We start from the raw sequence: 23,614 nt of genomic DNA on the forward strand, positions 1-23,614 counted from the left end.
CTCCGGAGAGCACTCCCGACCGTCATACCGAATGGCGGCGGGCTCATATCCTGAGGCATTCCAGCGCGGAGGCTGGCATTCTTTCGCCTGGCTAGCATACCATTCCAACCAACGAGACTGCACTATTCTTACGCGTTGAGAACCGCGTTCCTCAGGTTTCTGCGCTGAACTCGATGACCCCACGCATTCTCTGCATCTGTCATGCGTCCTGTCCTGACGAACATAGACCGACCCGGTGCGACTTGCGCTCCCGACATCCAGTCCTGACGACCGACTTCCACCACAGCACCCGGACAAAAAAGCATTGTTTTTTGACGGCATGGGCAAGGCCACGGCCCAATTCTGGCTTGAGAGTCGGGACCACTAGCCACCACACTTCACCCATCATGGAGATCGAGAGCCGTGTTGAATTGCCAGACGGGCATCTCGTGAATCTTTCACCACGACCGCAACACCAGACTCAATACAAAGCATATCGAGGGACCTACACAGCGACCGAGCCCTCGCCGGCCTCTCTTTCACACTACGCGCATCGCACCAAACCTTCGGAGGTACAGGATCCGCGACACTCTGCCGATATCATGTCCGAGAAAGCCAAAGCGACCAAGCTGCCGGTCCCAAAAACAGTGGCCGACAGGAGAGATCAACAAAATCAAACTCCCAGCCCTACAGGAATTCCTAAACCATCACCTGCGACCTTCTCCTCTGGAGGATCTGGTGGTGGACCTCGCGCGTCGGGAGAGCGGGACCGGGACCGGGACCAATACTGGAGAAAGCTCCGTGACAGATTTGAGAGAGACTCGCCTCTCTCACAACGGGGATCTTATGTTCGATCACGGGATACCGACCGGAAAGTGTCCCCGATCTGGCCACAGCATAAGAATCCTGCCAGCTCAGCCCGAGAAGATCATGTTCCTAAATTATCCACCACTATTCGGACTGGTATTCCAAGCCCTAGCAATAATAAAGCTAGTGCTGCATACGACAATCGACATGATAACGTCCGTCGCTCGGATGGCCAGAAGAAATGGAGGATGGATGGAGATCAATGGATCAGTCTCGACATCAACGAGACCACGCCTCAGAAATCTGAAAGAACAGACACGACCACAGATTCAAGCCCGCATTCGCATCCATCAATTTCCCCAGTTTCTGCTGAGGACAGCTCAATGACCGACTGGGAGGACAGATTTGTCGTTCATATGCCCACCGCTAAAGACCCAAACCCCCCTACAATGACTGCGCAAGAAATTGCAGTTTACCAGCAGAGCCTTGAACGTCTCCGTCGAGGCGCCAGGCGTATCTTTAACTCTGATGGTAGGCTTAGTCCGCGGAACTCACTGCCCGAAGGAAGGCGCAGCTCTGGCGGGCAGCAACAGGGCAAGCCGATTGACCAGCCTAAAGCATATGATCGACAAGTGCAGTCTCAACCAGGAGACGATGTCAAAGCGGGTAATGAAGAGTCGCGTGGACAGGAGCACCATAGTGATTATTACTGTCCGGATGAAATTGGGAAAAACCGGATCAGCACGATCTGGGAGGAATCGCCTACAAAACCCCGAGAAAAACGAGTCTCACATACCGAAGACGGTTCTTTTTTAGGCTGCAAGGAGATAAATGGCCCAATGACGAAAAGTCCGGACGAGATACTTCTCTTCGCAACCGGCGAAGACTCCACCAATCTCCAGCCTCGACCTCTCGCTGTCGGCGCGAAGAAACGACTCAAGGAGAAGAATACGACAGCCAAACGGACCTCTCGCAAATCGGAAGAGAAGGCTATTCTCAAAGAAGAATGGGCACAAATTACTCGGAATTCGAAGCATGCCCAATGCTCGAAGCGGTCGTCCCTAACGATGTGCCAGGACCCAATCTGCTCACAACACGAGGTCCCGAGGAGCAATTCTCAGGGTTCGAGCAAGGAGAACTTTCACCCAGCCCAGAGTCCGGAGAGTCACAACGGCCAGGTGGATGGACCGGGCGACGACGATGTGTTCATTATCACACCCACTATCACTCGCACGTTGATCCCAACGCCCGCGCCAGAAAAGAAGGTCTCTGCTCCAAAGCCGTCAGGATTGCGACGTCCTGGTGGCATCGGCCAGTCCGGAACCGGCGAAGCCGTCAAAGCCGTCCGAGCAAAAGCCCAGGTCATATCTACACCCGCTGGACTTCGAGCCACGACAGGATCGCTGCAGTCGAAGTCGAATGGACCTTCTCTCACAACGTCCACGACGACAGCACTCAGCAGTATTTCCACGGCAAAAGACAAAGACTCAAAAGAGAAGGGCACCAAAGACAAAGACAAAGACAAAGAGAAGGACAAGGACAAGGACGACCGCGAGAGAAGCAGCCACGCAGCGTCGAACTCTATCCGTGGATTCATCCGTACCACCGGTCTAGCAAGATCCACCGGTCTCGTCAGATCTCCAACCGATAGTCTAGCCTCGATGCTGCGCAGCGGGACTGAGTCTTTGCGCAATCGGGCCGAGTCCCTACGAAACAGCACCAGTCGCAAGGGCTCTCCTGTTTCCCAGCTTCCCTCCAGAGACAATTCTGGGTCCGATAGGTCCTTTAGGTCGGCAAAAGAGACCCCCACGTCTTCCGCAAAGCCGTCTCCAATTAAAAAGGAGATTCAACAGGCCAACACGCCCCCGGAAGAAAAGCAAAATACACTAGAGGAGCCATCTCCAGCGGAGAAGAAACCACCGACAGAAAAGAAACCTCCACTAGAGACAAAACCAGCCACGGAGAAAAAGCCTCCGGTAGCGAAGTCTTCTGAGCCAGAAAAGACCGTTCAATTGGAAAAATCGCCGAAGACTGAAAAGCCTGAAAAGATATCTCGCACCGAACGATTGGAGCGATTTAAAGAACAAGCCCGACTCCGCAGGGCCGCCAAAGCTGCTAGTAAAGCGGCAGACAAAGACAAGGTGGTGGAAATCGCCGAAATTTCCGAGATCGCAGAGTTGGACGGGCATCAGGTAACCGGAGGTAAAGATTCTCTCCAGCCTAATATCACAGATGTCTGTGATGACCTCCGCGGTCTGCAGTCAAGGGACAATGGAGCTTCCAAGGAAGGGTCCAACACTATCGCCCTCTCGCTGGTATTTGATATCCTTGTCGTCGCCGTCACTCACGTGCATAGGCTTGGTCTTCAGGCAACCGACAGTCCCTATGCCAAGTTCGCCGCGAGTAATGTTTTGAATATGGTCCGCCACTGTTTCTGTGTCTTCAGTCATGTTTATGAAGCCCTGTCGACTTATCAGGCTACAGGGAAATGGCCCAAGGCTAAAAATGACCAGGCCATCAGTCGTTTCTTGGTCGAGCTTCTTCAGGCTGTCGTCTATCTTTTCATTCTCGGCTTCGGTGCTTTGGTTATCAGTCGTGCTGCTGGGTATCTGTTCCTTGTGGGGAGCTGGATTTTGTGGTTTGCCAGGCCATTTGTGTGGGCATTCCAATGTGTCACTCGTGCTTTGGTAACGTGAAGATTGCCATCTTCAGCTTCCACGGGCTGCTTTCGTTCACATTGCACTCTTTGTCTTCAATGGCATCTGATTCTCACTGCTTGTCTGCCTTGGCTCGCAGCTTGGAAGCAGAACTAATGTTTTCTTGTTCATGGCCTTGCGGTGCATGGAACGGGGGCTTGGGTGCGCAGGGTTGTGTTCTACTCCATTCGTCAGTCATTCTTATATATGCGCGAGCTTTGGCCGCAGCTGTTAGCCAATATCCTTAATGCCTTCCGATTGCCTTTCAGCCAGGACTGGCTTCTTTGTCCTGCGTAGAACGTCATTTAATCAATACCCCAACGAGGGTAATTTTGAATTGTGTATCAGCTCCAGCCATTCCTGAGGCACTCTGAAGCTCTAAGTACGGAACACTGCTAAGAAATGAGGATACAAAGAGAGCAAGGATGAGACTAGTGAAGGTTGCCTTGAAGCCTCTCCTCACAACACTTCTCCCCTCTCAGCTGAACAGACAATCTCACCTTGACCAACTTTCCACATTGTCTCCCATTTCTGTTCAGACCAAGTCTCAGCATCCTTCCTGCTCTCTTGCTACCGATCCAATCATCCACATACGATCAAAATGCAGGCTCCCTACATACGATGCATATGCTGTGACCACGAAATCCAAGGGCAACGTCGCTGGACTCAAGCCTACAGAGCATGTTCGTGATGACCCATCAACCGTCTATTCCCGATCAACACTAACAGAGACAGTGCATATGACTACAGGAGGAGTCACGCTCTCGAATCCCACGGTCCTCAGTCGGTCAGGGTCAGACTTTTTCACTTCCAGAGGAGCGCATGATATTGTCTGGATGCAAATGCTGCACAGGACAATGGTGGCCCAGCGGCCCCAGACGACTTACTTTATCCACGAGATCTGCTGGAAGTCCCTTAACAGCCAATTCCTCGATGCCAAACTCGATCTAGATCGCCTGATGCAGATCTGCCGAACTGTATCCCAACAGCCCATGTGCTGGAGGATGTTCAGCCGCTTTGCAGGGGTCATCACCGAAGCCATAACCAAGGTTCCATCACCGAACAAAAGCCCAGTGCGAGTGCAAGTTCACATCTGGGATCTCGAGAAGAAGGCCGCCCCATTCCCTCAGACGAGACATCTCATGATAAGTGCTCGCCAGACACATCACGACCCTTTCGCTCTGCTCCCACTAGAGTTGCGCGAGAACATTGCAATGTCCCTCCCTACCACAGATTACCTTGCTCTTCGCTTCGTCTCACGCGCCATGCAAATCGTCTTCTCGAGCCAGCAGTTCTGGAAATCCCGATTCCATCTCGACGGAGACCGCGGGTTCATGAACTACCTTCTCGCCTGGAAACCATTCGTCAAGGACTGGCGTCTCATCTATCATTGCACCAACACCGCTCGCTTCTACAAACCGTACCTGGCGGCCCGACGGGAATTGTGGCAGCGCAACCGGTGGATCAGGGATATGTGTCTGATGACTCCGGCGCCCGCGATGTCCGCCTGGAAGGAGGATGTCGACATCGAAAGACCAAACCTGAACCATGAAATGCTCGGGAGAGGATTCCACGGGCTCCCATCCGCCCTGGATCGTGTACGAAGCGCCGATCCGCTCCAAGCACAGATCGTCTTCCTTCATCCCACCGTCGTTGGCGTCGGTGTCTACCTCCTCCAGGAGCGGGATTACACCTACGTCGTGGGTCTGGAGATCATCTACGACGATATGCAGCAGGAAAATACCATGCTCGGATATCGGCTTCCGGGCTCGAAGATCGTGGTTGATGTGGAAGCACGCAGGCTCACGGGCATCCAAGTGATTGTCGGACTTTACGGTATTCATGCGATCAAAGTCAACCCATACTCAGTGTCATCGCGGTGGGTTGGTCAATGGATGCCGGATGGCGGGGGCATGTCCGAGGCTCGGTTCTGGGAGCCGATAAATGTTTTGAAGGGTTTCTTCGCGGTGAGTGGTTCCTTGCTTTCTCGAGTGTTTGCCTATATCCCGTATGCCAGGAGCTAACATCGTTTCTCTGGACAGCCAAACCGGCTCGTGGATTTGATCGTCGGGCAAGAAAATTCGTGAAATTCGTGACGGGTGGGTTGCAAACCAGGAGCACAGGAAAGGTTACGAGGAATGAATGTGATACCCAAGGGGAATCTCTTTTCGGAAAGCCCATGCTGAAGATTGGGGGTGACCAAGCAATTTATTTTCTTTCTCCTGATCGATTTTATCTTCTGAGAGTGGAACCGTGTCCAGTAGAAAACACCGCCCGTCGGGTGTGGAAGAGTTCTTTAGTGAAATAGTCTGGCAAGGCATGATGGAAGGAAAAGCGCCAGGATCAAGATGAGCCGAGAGAACAAGCGCAGTATAGAAAGATACACCGCTCGAATGAAATGAAACTGACCGAAGCCGAAAATGACTAAAATCACTCTCGCTGCGATCTCTATATCACGAAATCCCACACAAGCAGGAGAAACCAAGGAAAAGAAGTCTTCAGAGAAGACAGATTATGATGTTGAATTTTTGAATCTTCTTTTGGTAATCCATGCCTCCTGGAAGACCGCCCAGATCGATCAAATCAGGGGCTGGATCTCAAAGGATTAGCACCGGGACTTTTGGAGGTTGAAGAGGCAAGGAAAAGAACTCTGAGCGATGAGCGTCTTTGTTAAAAGGGACGGGGTATCGGTACAGTAAAATATCGGATGTTGAAATGGAAAAGAGATGAACGCTCAGGAAGAAATCGTTGAGAGGTCTTCAATCGTGACGCCATGACACATTGCAAGAAAGGCCCGGAATCCAGCTGGTGTTGGATGAATTGACTCGGGGCAGGAATCGTTGAGTATCGTTGAGATAGGTGGATGATGTTGAATTAGGTAGAGTGTGTAGTAGTTAGTGTTGACAGGGCTCGGGTGCGAGCCAGAGAATCAGTTATGCCCAAGTTGACCGAGGCCTTCCAGGTTGAGTAGGGTAGTGCCTTAGTTCTTGGTGACACTGCCATTCTGCTCAGTAGCGCCATTTTGTTGAGGTGCGCCATTTGATTCGGGGTTTCCAGGTAGTTCGACATCAAAGTCTTTGACTAGAAGGTCCTTGAACACGTCAAAGACGGCATCACTTCTGTGGAAATCGTTGTCGACTAAAAATCTGTTAGCTCAAGGACTTGTTTGATAACAAGAACGCATTCTCACCGATATTGACAAGGTACCAGTCATCCATAACCTGTTCGATGAGCTTTCGGCTAGGATTGGCAGCGTCGTAACACTTGGACCAATCTTCGCCAAGTCGATACGCTTCATCCTTCCAGGCCAGGAAACTGACCGTTTCGACGATGGTCGGCTGGATGATCTCCCGTCCAGCGAAGATACCCCAAGTCAAAGCGTTCGGGCTGTCATGTGTGTTGGTTCTCAGCTCGCCATTCTTTCGAATTGCGTGGTATGTTAAATCATCGTTGCTCTCGATGCGGGCAATGAGCTCGCCAATCAAGTTTGAAGGCACTAGGAGCTCCAGGTAGGCCTTTTGGTAGACGAATCCGTTCTTGGGACCCCAGCCGTAAACAGGATGAGAAGACTTGACCCCGTTGATGGCAGGCTGTGAATTGATGGTCAAGAAGCCGCGGCGGTTCAAATCGAGCAGATTGTCCTTTATGTCACTGGATTCCGCGGTAATTGGACTGTCACTCCAGGGCAGACGCTCCAGCCTACCTTCCAAGAAACGGGTGAAGATTTCGGAGATGTCTTTGATGGACCTTGGTTCGCCCCAAAGCTTGATGTTTTGTTCGTTCGTGCCTTTGAGGCCGACGCCGTATGCATCAAGTTCGCCAAACGCAGGTGAACGAGAATCAGTCCAGCGGCCATTCGGATATTCATCCCACGTCTGCGTACGGGCCACGTATGATGAGTTTCGGTTGCGCCAGAAAACTGGTCGCACATCCTCGCTTCTGCGACCAAGTCCAAGAGATGGTCGCCATGGGAGGGCTCGCTGGATGGGAGATTCCTCGGATGGCGTAAGGCCGAGTTCTTCCAGGACTAGTCTGGTTGCTTGAGCCAAATTCATCGTATAGCTAGATAAGTAAAGTTAGTTACGCGGGAAGATCATGGAGAATCAAGGTTTACGAACAAGTGCAGATGGTTGAGGCCGAAAGCTAGAAGTTTCTTGCACATCTCTGCGATGAGGTGCTTTCCGATATCCCGCACGGCCGCATCATCGTTCTTGACAGGCTCCAAAGCCTCCATCCACTCTGGAGGAATGCGGATCTTGGTCCAGTTGGACCGACGAATGAATGCGGCGTACGTTTGAATTGGCATAATGCCTGGAATGATTGGGACGTTGACACCCTTGGCCCGGCACTTCTTGACCCACTCGATGAAGTTGTCCACATCGTAGAACATCTGGGTGATAACGAAGGAGCTGCCCGCATCCACTTTCTCCTTCAAGTGGTCGATTAGGAGGTCAACGTCGGGGTTGTCATCGGCACCCTCTGGGTAACCGCCAACACCAATATCAAAGTGATTGCCGTATTTCTCACGGATGTACTTGACCAGATCTTTCGCGTACCGGAATCCTCCTTCGGCAACCTCCCATGTCTCCTTGTCACGCGGCGGGTCGCCTCGCAGCGCAAGAATGTTAGTGCATCCAGCCTTATAAGCAGCCTGGAGGGCTTGATCAACCTTCTCCCGTGGCATGTCGGTACAGGTCAAATGCATGCATGTCTCCAGGCCGTACACGGATTGAGCTACACCGACCATCTCACAAGTCAGGTCTGACAGACGACCGCCCGCACCCCATGTGATGTCGATGAACGAAGGGCCCAGCGCATGCATGCGGTCCATGCGATCGTAAAGATTCTGCACACCCTGTGCAGTCTTGGGAGGAAAGAACTCGAAGGAGATTCCCGGCTCCCCCGCAGCCTCCTTTTGCGCAATCTTCTCTCGGATATGCATGGTGTCGCGTCAAGCTGTTGTGGGAACATTATCAGCGTTCTGCTTCAGCTGATCATGCCTGCATGGTGGCATAGAGGCCTCTTTTGGCCTCGTTCCCCAGTCAAAAGACTTACCAAAGCTCCACGGTCGATCGAATTCTTCCGGGGTTACCACACCGGGTAGTCGAGATGGGGCTGTCTTGTAGCGGGGTCTCGCAACGACCAGGATTCCGCGTCTGTGTGCTGGGACACCCACTGGCTAGAAGTGGGACGGGAAATAGCACCCTGTAGGCACTTCACAAGTCCAAAACACAAAGAAGGGAGAGGGAGGGAGAAGGAGAGTGATGGACGGGGCTCCGAAGGAGTGAGGAAGGAGAGAGACCGTTCAGGACGTTTTGGCGGGGGCCGGTGATCGGAGGCACGTGTTCTGCCCTCGACTGCGCGAATACGCTGCTGCGGCCGCGATGAAGGGGGAAGGATGTCCGGATTTCTGCTGCTGCGATTGAATCGAGTGGAATTGCGTTCATCGAGGGGCAGGTTGCTGCAGATGCTGCCATCGACGGGCTTCGGGGGTTCAAGCCGGGCCCCTCGTGCCCCTCCATGAAAAAAAAGACTCCGGGGCAAATTTTCCCTTCGCGGCCGCTTATCGCTCTCCCCCCTTCAACCCTCCCAATTACTCCCTGCTTTCGCCCTCGTCGAGCTAGACATCTTCCTCTCAGTCCAATCTGCGAGCCCGTGGAGCGAGATAATACTTCCAAAGCTATCATGTCTGCCGCTACTATCCCTCCTCCGTCCGCCGATCAGGACTATAAGGCGACTTTGCTACCACTGCTGATCTCGAACAACGTTCTGTCCTTTGGCACCTACGTTCTCAAGTCCGGTCGCGAGTCGCCCTACTTCTTCACATCGTCTCTTCTGCACACTGCGCCCTTGCTGCGCGCCACTTCTGCCGCCTACGCCAGCGTGTTGTCTGCCGAGCCCTTCGTGACCACCGACGCCGATGGCACCTCCAAGCCCAACTTTGACATTATCTTCGGCCCCGCCTACAAGGGTATTCCGATTTGTGCCGCTGTCACCAACGAGCTTGCTGTTCGAGACTCGCTCTCCGGCTCGTCGAAGGGTACCTGGGACAACGTGAGCTACTCCTTCAACCGCAAGGAGGCTAAGGCCCATGGTGAGGGTGGAAACATTGTCGGTGCTTCGCTGAAGGGCAAGCGTGTGGTCATTGTGGACGATGTGATCACAGCCGGTACTGCTCTGCGTGAGGCCGTCGGTATCATCGAGAAAGAGGGCGGTATTGTCGCTGGTGTGGTGGTTCTGCTGGACCGCGAGGAGCGGGTCAGCGACTCTGAGCCCAAGAGCGCCATCGGTGTTGCGCAGCGTGACCTCGGTGGAAACATTCCCATCCGTGCTGTCATCGGACTGCACGACTTGATCGAGAAGCTGAGCGACAAGATCGGCGCCGCCGAGATTCAGCGGCTCAAGGATTACCGGGCCCGCTACGGTGCGGAGTAAACTAAAGGCCTTGCGATTTTATTGGATATATGATGCATTGAGAGACGATATATGAGAACCAAAATTAGAAGACGGGATATGTGATACCAGAACAACCCGGAGTTCCCCATCATTCCAAGCATGAATGCGTACCGAGAATAGCTATCGAGCCCCCTTCAGGAGGTAATTAGGTGGAGTTTCGATCACCGAAAGCCCACAGCAATATACTGACGTCCGATCTATCCCAATTCTCCCAGAAGGAGAGCTGCAGTCTTATAGGGTGACAACTAATTTCTTAGCGGAGACACCCTCCCTCAACCGCTCAAATGCTTTCTGGACATGCTGTAATCCATGGCCAACCACCTCTGGCTCAGGAGCAGGAATAAAAGTGCCAGCTTCGAGCGCTCTCGGCAAGAATTCCGTGAAAATATGCTTAGCAATCCCATTCTCGAGGGTCGGTGCAATGAGGACCAAGTTAGACTTGAACCCCTTCATTGCGCCACGGATCTTATATGAGATCAGAGAGGAAGCATACATCGCCACCGTCCGCAGAATCACAAAGTTGCGAGGCTCTTTCTCGGGCACTGGAAAAGTCACCATCGAGACGAACTTGTTGCCGTCGCATCTCTCGACAATCTGAATGCACTTCTCTGCTGCACCGGGCCCAATTGACACAGCCCCGGCGAACGTCTTGGTGTTCAATGCTGCAGTTATGTCATCCACAACCGTCTTGCTCTTGTAGTCCCAGACTTGGACAGCACCGAGTTTACGCAGGTACTCGTGGTTGCGCGGCGATGCCGTAGTGAAGACCTCGTATCCAGCCGCGACGGCCAGCTGCACGGCGTTGCAGCCAACACTGGTTGATCCACCCCAGATAAGGACCGTCTTGCCAATGCGTGGCCTCTTTGGCTCCGTCGGCAACTGCATACCAAGCTGGCTTCCGTCAAACAGCGCCGCGGATGCGGTGGCTACCGTGAGCGGGAGGGTGGCAGCGTGCTCGAAGTCAACGTGCGGAGGAATCTGCGCAGCCAAGTCCTCATATACAACGGCGTAGTGTTGGAATGCGCCATGCGCAGCATCATTGATCCTCTTCTCGGCGCCTCGACTAAATCCCAGCACGCGATCTCCGACCTTGAACCGCGTCACGCCTTCGCCGATTTCGATAACGTCGCCTGCCATGTCGTAGCCGAGGACGAACGGATAATTGAGGTACGTGTACATGATGTTCCCGCGCGATTGGATGAGAGTATCGATTGGGTTGATGGCCACGGCATGGTTCCGTATAACGATTTGGCCCTTGGAGGGATGCGGATAGGGTGCATCTCTGATCTCGAGGGCTGGAGCTTTTTGATAAGGCTGAAAGGCACCATGATTGGTCGCCATATTGGATGAAGCGAGAGAAGTTCAATCAAGGAGGTATATTCCGTGGTGTCGAGTATAGTATGCTTCCAGCCGTACTGTCCCTCGAGAATAATTGTGGGTGAGAGGACTTTCCATGGCCCTTAAATAGGCGCCCGTGAATGCCATCGGGGTTACTCTCTCGATCTTCAGCTCCCCTTGAAGGAGGCCGGAGATACCAGATCGCGTGTTGTCGAACGCGGGATTCGGATGAACCCACAAGCGTGCGGACGATCGGCCTCGGGTCCCGCCGATCCCTCCAAGTTTATTACTAGTCGATCGCCCTCCATCCTCTTTGTCCCGATCCCGCATCACCCTCCGCATCTTGGTGAACAACTATTCTACTACCAGGACTGGCCGCGAGAGAAATCTATGGCGGACTCCGCGACAAGCCGACCGCCACCCAGCCGACGGAGGGACAAGCCACAACTATCATGTACCCCGTGCAGGCGCAAGAAGTAGGCTCCATGCGGTTGAGATGCCGGTCCCATGTCCGCTAACCCTCATTCCGTCATGAACAACAGACGACGATGTGATCGAGGAGCGCCTTGTGGCAGATGCTCTAAGATTGGAGACTCGGCCAATTGTGTTTATGTTCCCTTCACGCGCAACTTGACAGCGCCCGCTAATGATCCAACCGGCGCATCCAGCGAAGGGTCTTTTCCAGACCTGTCCTCCGTCAGTGATCTTCAATCCGCGCAGCTGTCAAATAACAATGGCAAGGTGGATACACCAGACTGGTCTCAAGGTACGCTCACATGCGATGATCTGCCTCGCCCTCTTCCTGCCCGGGATCCCCCATCTTCATTGCCTGCCCTGACAAGCCTTGGTTCTAGACCGCGCGATAACCTCTGGGGAATGGGTAACGTGCGACACTGATGACTTGCTGCCCCCAACTCCCTTGGTCGACCAATCGACTGTGCCGCCAGCGACTGGGGTGTCTGGATTAATAAGTTCAGACTGGACCGGAAACATAGAATTCAGTGAGATGTCGAGAATCAAGATACCAACGAGCAGACATACAGAGTTGCCGGAAACCTACCACAGCATATTCAAGTTCCCAATCTAAACCCCCTATTCCTTTCGAGGATCGCCAATTCAATGAGCTGGGTCGAATTCCACTCCGATCAGCCATTTTATCCCACATCTAATGAACGAAAAATTTGTTTGGGTGCGAGATGTGGTCCTCCTTTCATCACCGGAGGTTCAAGTTCCTCTATCCCACGAACATGTAGCACAGACCGCACATAAATGCCTTCCAATCGGGCCTCTAGGAATCCTATCTGTGCACCAAGTCTGACAGTGTGGTAAGAACGCACGACCGCATAGATAAACCCATGGCCAAAGCAAAGAGACAGCCCACACTAACGCGTATAGACAGCATAAATCATTGTGTACAAGTCTCACCACCCCTGGACTGGCGTGTCGTACAGAACAACCGCAGTCCCCGATTCTTACCGGAATGTCTCAGGCGAGGTTCATCAAGTTGCCAATTCAAGCCTTTTCCGAAGAGCATCTGGATGGTCTGTGTATATCGACGGCGATACCCGGCATCTCAGCGTTCGCTGGTCATACCCAACACAACAGGGGTGAGCATTGTCCAAGACCAAGTTCTACGCAAACTCCAGCGAGAGCCAGGTATTCAAACAGGTATCTCGGCCCAATGTACAGTTCAACGATCCGATCGCGCTCAGGTAACTGCCTGTAAGTCTTCGGATGGCTAGGAGATACAATCAAAACTTGGAAAACATCACAAGTAAAACATGCATGGCCAGGAGTCAATGAGCAAACAAATCCTTCCCGATTACAATTTTAGAATACAGAACCGCCGAAAATGAAGCACCTTGAAATATCCCCTGGGACTCGGGATTTGTTTCAGCAAAGAAAATGTTTCGTATGTCTCTATTCGCCTCGGGTCGCCAGGGTCGCCCTGGAGAATTCGATTGGGCAGCGGACGGCTCAAAAATCTAACATTGGCGGCTTCCGGCGATCTCCTAGTGGTTGCTTGGGTATGACAGGAGGCATATTCGGGATTTGGCTCTTCTATGGATACTAGAGCATTGCGATCTCGTTGATCCCGGTGGCTTATTCCTCTGATAATAAGGTCGATGTACTGATGGTCTCGAACATGTCTCAATGTCCATGGATGTAGATACAGCACCACAACGTAGAGTTGAAGTGATTTTCGCAAACTACAAGGGCTAATAAAAGCAGATCCCCTTATTGTCATAAGCTCTCCAGTGCAGATATTGTGCAAAACCCGAGGTTCCATCTTTTGCCATGGCATCTTTTACCAGAGGTGCAATCCAAGGACAAAAGGTTGCCAACCCTCCTAGCTCCGTACCTCGGAGTCAAAGGCCTTACAAGGGCCACCTGCAGATATCTTGAACTTTAGTGCTCAGCAAACCTTTTAGTTACCCAGGAAAGCATTTTCTCACTGAAGGAAGCCGATCATGTTCATGGGTATTCGTTTACAGAATAGTTCCTACTCCAGAGATAGGTAGATTGCGAGCTAATCTTATCGTTCTCCGGTATCCTGGGGTATACAGACACAAAAGGAATATATCCCAGAGCTGCTGGTCAAACGGCTCTATCAAGGGCATTCCGCACTCCAAGGCTCCGGGGTACCGGAGTTACGGAGTGCAACATCGCAGATATCGAGTTGAAATGGTTCGAAAATCTACCAAGCCGTTGATTGTCTCGGCCTCCAGATTATGGTAATGTGTTTGGTGAACGCATTTTCGCCTGATATATATTTCGATGGGATGTCATAGCGTTAGCGAATATTTTACATTACCAGGCCAGCATCCATTGTTCCTCGTTGATAATAGGTTTTGATACAAAGTGACTTTGGGGCTTGGAGTTTTCAAATGCAAAGCTTTATTATCCTTTTCTTCATCACCAATCCCTACCAAAAGTCAATTGCATCTTCAAGGGTGGCAAAATTTGGGAAACAGGGGGAAAGCCAGTTATCACTATAGATTGTACGGACATTCCTTGCAGGTTATAGGCTGGGAAGAACTTCGAAAAATAGTATTTGATACCAGTCTTCTCGCTTCCTCTCTTCCTCCTAGTCACTTTCACTCAACGAGCTCATTCAGGACAGCACTTTGCAAGCAAAAGACAAGTGTAACTCTGTATATATATATATATATATATAGAATCGATAATACTCTACCATGCGTATGTCTCTACCGACGCAGATTTGCAGCAGGTGAGATAGCAAGCACGGGTACTTGCGTTGGGGCTTCAGAATAGGATCGCTGCCCTTGAAAAGACACATACGTTTGATCGATCAATGCTGTTATTAAAATTCAAACTATGGGGCGAAGGTCTTGTAAATAATAGTCAAACCAAGGATTGACCATTCTAATCTTACCGATGCTCTAGAGAATGAGGCTGTAAATCAGCAACATAGATATCCCAGACCTTTTGGCAGTCAATGTTGAAATCGGACTGATATCAGATCAGCGCTGCATATGCGACACTCTTCCGCACCTCTCGTCTCGCACTCACGCTATTCTTTTACCCAATATTGGTCAAGTCTCACAGTGGAGTGTCATACAGACACTGCAGAGCATGCGCACTCAGTAACATCGAACCATGGCCCTTCCACATCGGTCGCTGATACAGCAAAAAGCTATGGATGTTGCTGGAAGCACCCCACTGATGGCAGTGCCCTGTGAGACAGCAGCGAACTCTGTCGTCTGGGCCCATACTATCTGAAAATAGCATTCGCCAACCGGGATGTCAATCAAAGGCCCGGAAGTTCCAGCGATATGTCCTAGGTTCTCTACCTCCTATCAGAAGGTCTCTTGGACATTCACCGTTCATTCCGGTGCGAAAGGCGTCTAACCGCAAGATTGACGAAGTGAGGAGTGAGGGAATAATCAGACAATGTACTTTCTCACAGAACGAAAGGGACATAAGATTTCTCCAGAAGTATGTTTAGGGTGTTGCTCCAGCGGGGTTCTTCTGTTCTTTGCTCCTTACTCTTTCCCATCTGCATCTATTTCTACAGGATACCTCAATCTTCGCATTCTTTGTCAATCTTGCCTCCTGGTCTACGGGGATAGAATCAATCTTTGGAATCGCCATAATAGGTCATTCCGGGATGATGCACATCCTTCATTGAGTCAGTTCCTCGTTTGTTTCCAAGATCTCTTTCCAGGTTCAGAGAGCTTCGTCTTTCAACGACACTTCTAGCAGCTGTCAGTTTTACTTTTCCATTTGACAACCACCTCCAAGTCTATTTGGAGCCGAGAATGGCGCTCTTGGTCTCATTCGGCTTGGTGAAGAATATCCAGTCCAGCTAACATGACAAAACCAAGGACAGTCCATTAATCCTAATCATCCCTAATCGGTGCTCCTTCTGCCGCTTTCCTGAGCCACCTCCATTCTCGAAGACACATGATACGGATTGAAAATTCTCTTCTGCAACTTCTGGGAAGTCGGGCACAATGTATTTGAAGCGCACAACTGTCCTGCTTGCACATCTAGCAGCGATCGGTTCATGCTGGCCGTACGATGAGTCCCTCGTTGACTACAACATCAACGAAAATGAAACCGCAACCAGCCCGATGGAATACTGGGGAGCGTGGCCGAACCACACTTACTACCCGTCTCCGAAGAATTGGCGCTTCCCCATCTACACTCTTTTCCTTGACCGATTCGTGAACGGTGACCCGACGAACGACAATATCAACGGAACTTTCTTTGAACATGACCTCCACTCGAATCAGATGCGGCATGGAGGTGACGTCGCTGGCTTGGTCGATACCCTAGACTATCTGCAGGGAATGGGCATCAAGGTACATTCCAAGAACCTCATGCTTATCGTTCCTCGTGTCTAAAATATGTCTCTCACAGGGTATATATCTTGCTGGCTTGGTTTTGATGAATGAACCTTGGGGATCCGATGGCTACTCTGCTCTTGATACCACTCTTCTGGATCAGCATTTTGGTACAATCCAGTCTTGGAGAGATGCCATCACGGCGATCCATGATCGAGGCATGTATGTCATCTTCGATAACACAGTAGCGACGTAAGTATCTGGAAGCCCAGCAAATCCCTTCTCTTGGTATGTTCTATACCCGAAAACCTAACTGGCGTATAGAATGGGAGACCTGATTGGGTTTGAGGGATATCTCAATACGACCACGCCGTTCTCGATGAAGGAGCACAAGGCCCAATGGAAGTCAGATCGCCACTATGTGGACTTTCATTTTGGGAACTCCTATAATGAGTCGTGTAATTATCCTCGATTCTGGAACGAAACGGGTTACCCGGTCCAGCAGTATGTCACAGACCAACTGAAAGGGTGTTACAACAGTGACTTTGATCAGTATGGCGACATCGAAGCCTTTGGTGTGTACCCCGACTGGCAACGTGAGCTAGCAAAATTTGCGTCTGTCCAGGACCGTTTGCGTGAATGGATACCCGATGTCAGAGACAGGCTTATTCGGCATTCTTGCATGATCATCAACTCTCTCGATATCGATGGCTTCCGCTATGACAAAGCAACACAAGCTACTGTCGATGCGCTGGGGGATATATCGGGCGCCTATCGAGACTGTGCTCGAAAGGTTGGAAAGGACAATTTCTTCCTGCCTGGAGAGATCACCGCCGGAAACACACTGGGCTCGGTATTTCTTGGTCGTGGTCGGCAGCCTGATATGGTTCCAGAGACGCTTGACGACGCATTTCATCTTACCAACTCGACGGACCCAACAAGGTACTTCCTACGTGATGAGAATCAGCAAGCGATCGATGGTGCTGCCTTCCATTATTCCGTCTATCGCTCGCTTACACGGTTCTTGGGTATGGATGGCAATCTCGCTGCCGGGTATGACGTCCCTGTCAACTGGACCGAAGCCTGGTACCAGATGGTGCTTACCAACGACATGATCAACGCGAATACTGGCAGGTTTGACCCTCGCCATATGTACGGAGCTACAAATCAAGATGTCTTTCGATGGCCAACGGTCTCACTCGGAATCGAGAGACAGCTCCTCGCGCTCTTTATCACAACTTTGCATCTCCCCGGAATCCCTCTCTTGCTCTGGGGCGAAGAACAAGCGTTCTACGTGCTGGATGCCAGTGCGGCCAACTATATCTATGGTCGTCAGGCCATGTCACCTGCGACTGCATGGAAGACCCATGGCTGTTTTCAGCTTGATTCTACTCAATACTTTGACTGGCCCATCAAGTCTGGCCGTGAGGGTTGTCATGATGAAACCGTCACCTACGACCACCGGGATCCTTCTCATCCCGTCCGAAATACCATCAAGCACATGTATCAGATGCGACAGAACTTTCCAGCGCTTAATGATGGTTGGTGGATTCAACTTCTGTCTAACCATACTCACGATATATATTTGCCTGGCTCGAATGGTGTCCCTACCGAAACGGGCATGTGGTCTGTCCTGCGCAGCCCGTACTATCAGATGCAAGATCTTGGAGAGTCAGGAAACCAGACCGTCTGGTTTGTCTACCAAAATGACAATCAAACTGTCACTTATAAATTCGATTGCTCCGACAGAGACCTAGCGCTTGTTGCTCCCTTCGATACCAACACAACGGTCAAGAATCTCTTCTATCCTCACGATGAACTGACGCTCGAAGATGGGCCCACAAAGCTCCATCTGAATGGCTCGACGGAGTGGAATGGGTGTCTGGATAGCCTGACTCTCAGTCCATACGAATTTAGGGCCTATGTTCCAAAGGACAAATTCGTGCCACCCCGACCGATGATCACCAAGTTCACGCCGGGGCACGATGCCCCCGTCCTCTCAACGGTGTCATTAGGAGAGAGTGAGAACCTTGATGTCGGCCTCTACTTTTCTACTGAGATGAACTGCGCCATGGTCACAGAATCGATATCGATTGATTCTACTACCGATTCCGGAGAGGTTCCCTCCATTGACAGGGACAGTGTCAACTGTGAAGCGGTGGTGGATCCCCAGGAGGTCTCTCCGACTGGACGCATTCCTAGTAGCTGGGTCTGGACAGCGACCCTGACCGGTGTGTACAACGGGGTTCACCGACTGACAGTCAACAACGCAACGGGCATTGATGGACGAGTCACCGACGCCATCGATCACTTCTTAGTACGCATTGGACAGGATGATAATCCGATGGTCTTCACGTCTGCCAACTACTCTAACAGCCTGTTGCATCAACATGCCAATGGGTCTCTCTTCATCACCCAACGCGCAGCGGGGGCAGATATGTACCGCTACTCAACCAATTGGGGCAGCTCATTCTCCCCCTGGCTGCCATACCAGGGCGGCAACCATTCTATCCAGGAGCAACACTGGTCGGGAACAAAAGCGCAGAGATGGAATGGCAAGCACGTCCGAGTCGAGTACTGGAATCGATTCACAGGAAGTAGCGACTACGTTCAGGAGGGCGATGGCCCGGATTGGAGCCCAGCCATGCCCCGGCGCTTCCCTCATCTCTTCTTCAATGGCCCTTTCAACGAGTATGGCTACGACGCAGGCCTGGCCAACGTGGTCAAGCAAGACAAAGATGGCATCTGGAAGTTCCGGTTCATGGCCGAGTGGCCAGCACAAGGACAGCTCAACATCTGGGGCATCAACCCGGATGGCCAGCCGGATCAGAGCTATATCTTTGGAGACTCCGATGGCGACTCTGTCTTGGACCGTCTTCCGCCGTCGTCTTTGAGTACAACGACGATTAATATTACCCACCACCCTCCCAGCCCGCACTTGGCTTGGAGAATTCATCTTGACGACGCGACGATGAAATTCAAGTTGATGCCGGCGGGCTCCAAATACGTCCAGATGGCCCTGTTCTTTTTACTGTGGATTGTCCCCCTCATCACCGCCACCACCTGCGCCTATGTGTTCAAGAAGAGCTTCTACCGGATCAAGTTCAATCAGGTTGGTGTAAGTGAGAAGAAGACTCTGATCTCTCTGGACTTCTTGGACCGCTTTAAGATGGACAATCTCGAAGCTGGTGGCTCAAGGAATCCCCTAGTTCGCCTGGCGAACAAGTCGAGATTTCTCCAGAGCAGCTCGGCATTCGGCAATCGAACATCACACCGTCGAACGGTTCTCGTCGCCACGATGGAATACGATATCGACGACTGGGGTATCAAGATCAAAATTGGAGGTTTGGGTGTTATGGCGCAGCTGATGGGGAAGCAACTCGGGCATCAAGATCTCATTTGGGTCATCCCATGCGTGGGCGGAGTGGAATACCCCATCGACAAGCCTGCTGAATCAATGTTCGTCATGATCTTGGGTAACTCGTACGAGGTGAAGGTTCAATACCACTACCTCAGAAATATCACCTATGTCGTTTTGGACGCCCCAGTCTTCCGCCAGCAATCTGTTGCCGAACCCTACCCAGCCAGAATGGATGATATGGACAGCGCTATCTACTACTCCGCCTGGAATCAGTGCATTGCTCAAGCGATCAAACGTTTCCCGGTCGACCTGTACCACATCAATGACTACCACGGTTCAATCGCCCCTCTCTACCAGCTACCAGAGACGATCCCAATCTGTCTTTCGCTCCATAATGCCGAGTTCCAGGGCCTGTGGCCAATGCGAACGCAGAAAGAGAAGAGCGAGGTATGCTCAGTCTTCAACCTCGATATGGATGTCGTCACTCGCTATGTCCAGTTTGGCGAGATCTTTAATTTACTGCACGCCGGGGCGAGCTATTTGCGTCTTCATCAGCAAGGCTTTGGCGCAGTTGGCGTGTCCAAGAAGTATGGCAAGCGTTCTTATGCGCGATACCCTATCTTCTGGGGCCTGAAAAAGGTCGGCAATCTACAGAATCCTGATCCCTCCGATACTGGTGAATGGAGTAGAGAAGTACCCAAGGAGAAGGAGATCAGTGTCGATAGTGACTACGAAGTCCGTCGAGCCGAGCTTAAACGTCAAGCGCAGGAATGGGCTGGTCTTGAACAGAATCCTAATGCAGACCTTTTGGTCTTTGTTGGAAGATGGTCTATGCAGAAAGGAATCGATCTTATCGCCGATGTGATGCCTGGAGTCCTCGACGCTCGACCTAACGTCCAGCTTATTTGCGTCGGGCCCGTCATCGATCTCTACGGCAAGTTTGCAGCGCTCAAACTGGATCGAATGATGAAGCTTTATCCGGGACGAGTCTTCTCCAAGCCCCATTTTACTGTTCTTCCTCCGTTTGTCTTTTCTGGGGCAGAATTTGCCCTGATTCCTTCCCGTGACGAACCCTTTGGACTCGTGGCCGTTGAATTTGGCCGCAAGGGCGCTCTCGGAATCGGTGCTCGCGTAGGAGGACTTGGTCAGATGCCAGGTTGGTGGTATACCGTTGAATCAACAACGACGTCGCACCTTCTCAAGCAATTCAAGCTTGCCATTGACAGCGCGCTGGGCTCCAAGCCGGAGGTGAGGGCCATGATGCGTGCTCGGTCTGCTAAACAGCGCTTTCCCGTGGCTCAATGGATCGAAGACTTGGAGATTCTCCAGTCCACAGCCGTTCGGATCCATAACAAGGAACGTGCCAAGACGCAATCGCAGTCCAATAACTCGGCGTCGGCATACAACGCTATCTACGGAATGATGACTCCTCAGGCTACTATGTCAATGAGATCTGGTGCTTCGAGTGGCACTCTCACGCCGCCGCTTCAGTCGTCAAGTCGCCCGGGAACCATGGCCTCGATGCATCGAAGCTCCGTGGTATACAGTCGTGATCCAAGTCCGGGAGGTGATGGAAGACCCAAGTCAGGGCTGAGCCGACAGCTCTCCTTTGCTGTACGACCCGCCTCGGCTCCCATGGATGGCCGTGGACGACGAGACCTTGGCAAGGGCAGTGTCAGTGATGTGGATGAAGCGGCAGCAGTTGGGTCCCCGGATATGGATGATGACAGCGAGGACGAAATGATGTCCACTTGCTACGGCGAGGACGAATATCCCATGGGACCCGACTCGGCAGAGACACCGCGCGCGGGCTCGCCAAACCGCCAGTCGTCTGGCGTCCCTCTCACCCGTGAAGTGCTATCAGCCAGGCATGCGAGTCAAGGCTCTCTCGTTGCTCGATCCATCGGCACCCCCTCGAGCTCCACGGCCCCCAGCACGACAGGTACGGAAGATACTCTTCTTCCTCCTTCTCGTCCTTGGGCCGAGCCAGGTAGTCGTCTCAGCAGCACTTCGGTATTGTCCGTCGATTCCGTGGTTGGCGATAAGAAGGACTATAAGCTCCAAAAGGTGGATCCGTTCTTCACGGACAGCAACGGCGAATACTACCGGGCCTTTGAGAAGAAGCTCGAGGAGCTCAATGGGCAGAACTCGGATTCCCAGCTCTGCATCGAGCAATACCTCGAGAAAAGCGAGAAGAAGTGGTTTGATCGCTTCCGAGATGCCCGTCTAGGACGCAATCAATCGCCCGCGCCATCGACGCGAGTGGGCAAAAATGGAGGCTCTCCTCCTGGATCGATCGCCAACGACGACACAACTTCTCACGAGAGCGGCGGACCGGAGAGAAAGGAAGGCGGCGACGAATTCTTCCTGGGTGATGATTATGTGCCACCAACCGGGCTCAAGAAATGGATGCAGATGCGAATCGGAGATTGGCCGGTGTATTCCTTCTTCCTCGGTCTCGGCCAGATTATCGCGGCCAATTCCTACCAAATCACCTTGCTCACCGGCGAGGTTGGTCAAACGGCCGTGAAGCTATACGGGATTGCCACGGTCTACCTGATCACATCGATTCTTTGGTGGTTCTTCTTCCGCTTTTGCAAATCCGTGCTTGTTCTGACGGTGCCTTGGTTCCTGTATGGTCTCGCGTTTCTGATTATCGGCGTTGCTCATTTTGAACCTGATTCGTTTGCTCGTGGATGGATCCAGAACGTCGGCAGTGGCATCTATGCTGCTGCCTCGTCGAGCGGTTCGATCTTCTTCGCACTGAATTTCGGTGACGAAAGTGGTGCGCCTGTCAAGCAGTGGGTGTTCCGTGCTTGTCTAATCCAGGGCACGCAGCAAGCATATGTGATCGCTCTCTGGTATTGGGGATCAACTTTGACGAAAGCTACTAATGCCGGCGTTGCAAACGTACAAGGCAACATCACCAACACTTGGAGGATGACGTACGTGCTTCGATCTGAGATGCACCCTGGCCAAGGGAATCGTCGCTGACAGTGAATACAGTGCCATCTGTACGCCCATCACGATCTTCCTATGGGGCGTCGGCCTCCTGGTATACTTCGGGCTGCCCAACTACTACCGACAGACCCCCGGCAAGGTCCCGTCCTTCTATAAGTCCGTCTTTCGGCGCAAGATCGTCCTCTGGAACTGGGTTGTGGTCATCCTGCAGAACTTCTTCCTGAGTGCCCCCTATGGTCGGAACTGGAATTGTAAGCGTTTGCCATATCAGACTGCCTAAACCAGTCCGCTAACTCGGTCCTAGTCCTTTGGATTTCCAACCACGCCAAGTCCTGGCAGATCCTCTGTCTCTGTGTAGCCTTCTTCGGCGTTGCCTGGATAGCGATTCTATTCCTGCTGGGATGGATATCCAAGTCACACAGCTGGATCCTGCCCATCGTCGCCTGCGGCCTTGGAGCGCCTCGGTGGGCTCAGATCTGGTGGGGAACGTCGGGGTCTGCATTGTTCCTCCCCTGGGCTGGTAGCTATACCTCCGGTGCTCTAGTATCGCGAAGCCTGTGGTTATGGCTCGGGGTTCTAGACGCGCTGCAGGGTCTAGGCTTCGGCATGATCTTGTTACAGACGTTGACCCGGATGCATATCTGCTTCACACTCCTGGTCTCGCAGGTACTCGGTTCCATCGCCACCATCTGTGCGCGATCCTTTGCGCCGAACAATATAGGCCCTGGGCCTATTTCGCCTGATATCACGGCTGGCGCGGGCGCATTGGGCAATGCGTGGTTCTGGATTGCGCTGCTGCTCCAGCTTTCGATCTGGTGAGTGTCTTCCCTCTTCTTCGTCGCCATCTATCTACCATGCTCACGTCCCATGCAGTGGTGGCTTCCTGCTCTTCTTCCGCCGCGAGCAGCTCTCGAAGCCGTGAGTGGCAGGTCATTTCTTTTGTTTGAATTTGGAAGGGCCAAAGTGACCGAGGTGGTTTCCTATGTCAAATTTCTACTTTCGATTCGCTCATCTGTGCTGGTATTTGTCAATTCGGCTTCTGTCGTCTGATCTCCGTCACCTTGCTATCTAATGTATAATGACTTCACATCTCACATGGAGCAGACTGGACGCAACATCGGATGGAGATCACCGGCATGTACTGATACTTAATGGAAAGGATGTTTTGTGCTTCGTAAATTCGTTCTCATTGTTATTCGTAGACT

General features: G+C 52.1%; 6 protein-coding genes across 6 annotated transcripts; 4 read left to right on the forward strand and 2 right to left on the reverse strand.

Moving 5' to 3' along the window:
* Positions 1-386: 386 nt before the first annotated feature.
* Positions 387-3,482, forward strand: N7459_009059 (putative NTP binding protein; the record flags this gene model as incomplete). The annotated part of the gene is made up of 1 exon (XM_056948227.1): positions 387-3,482. One exon carries the CDS (start codon positions 387-389, stop codon positions 3,480-3,482), a length of 3,096 nt encoding a protein of 1,031 aa, XP_056795452.1.
* An 857-nt stretch (positions 3,483-4,339) lies between these two features.
* Positions 4,340-5,506, forward strand: N7459_009060 (F-box protein; the record flags this gene model as incomplete). Its single annotated transcript, XM_056948228.1, has 1 exon — positions 4,340-5,506. One exon carries the CDS (start codon positions 4,340-4,342, stop codon positions 5,504-5,506), a length of 1,167 nt encoding a protein of 388 aa, XP_056795453.1.
* Positions 5,507-6,462: 956 nt separating this feature from the next.
* N7459_009061 (methylenetetrahydrofolate reductase (NAD(P)H) MET13) lies at positions 6,463-8,424 on the reverse strand (the record flags this gene model as incomplete). Its single annotated transcript, XM_056948229.1, has 3 exons — positions 6,463-6,620; positions 6,673-7,544; positions 7,601-8,424. 3 exons carry the CDS (start codon positions 8,422-8,424, stop codon positions 6,463-6,465), a joined length of 1,854 nt encoding a protein of 617 aa, XP_056795454.1.
* Positions 8,425-9,167: 743 nt separating this feature from the next.
* On the forward strand, positions 9,168-9,917 carry N7459_009062 (orotate phosphoribosyltransferase; the record flags this gene model as incomplete). Its single annotated transcript, XM_056948230.1, has 1 exon — positions 9,168-9,917. The coding sequence occupies one exon, from the start codon at positions 9,168-9,170 to the stop codon at positions 9,915-9,917; it is 750 nt and encodes a 249-aa protein (XP_056795455.1).
* Positions 9,918-10,169: 252 nt separating this feature from the next.
* N7459_009063 (zinc-binding alcohol dehydrogenase family protein) lies at positions 10,170-11,279 on the reverse strand (the record flags this gene model as incomplete). The annotated part of the gene is made up of 1 exon (XM_056948231.1): positions 10,170-11,279. The coding sequence occupies one exon, from the start codon at positions 11,277-11,279 to the stop codon at positions 10,170-10,172; it is 1,110 nt and encodes a 369-aa protein (XP_056795456.1).
* A 4,475-nt stretch (positions 11,280-15,754) lies between these two features.
* ags2 (alpha-1,3-glucan synthase Ags2) lies at positions 15,755-23,331 on the forward strand (the record flags this gene model as incomplete). The annotated part of the gene is made up of 6 exons (XM_056948232.1): positions 15,755-16,105; positions 16,164-16,339; positions 16,412-22,393; positions 22,455-22,660; positions 22,714-23,224; positions 23,283-23,331. The coding sequence occupies 6 exons, from the start codon at positions 15,755-15,757 to the stop codon at positions 23,329-23,331; spliced, it is 7,275 nt and encodes a 2,424-aa protein (XP_056795457.1).
* Positions 23,332-23,614: the final 283 nt, after the last annotated feature.

Source organism: Penicillium hispanicum (genome assembly GCF_028827665.1).
Source record: "Penicillium hispanicum strain IBT 35686 chromosome Unknown utg000008l_segment0_segment0, whole genome shotgun sequence".
Taxonomy (NCBI): domain Eukaryota; kingdom Fungi; phylum Ascomycota; class Eurotiomycetes; order Eurotiales; family Aspergillaceae; genus Penicillium; species Penicillium hispanicum.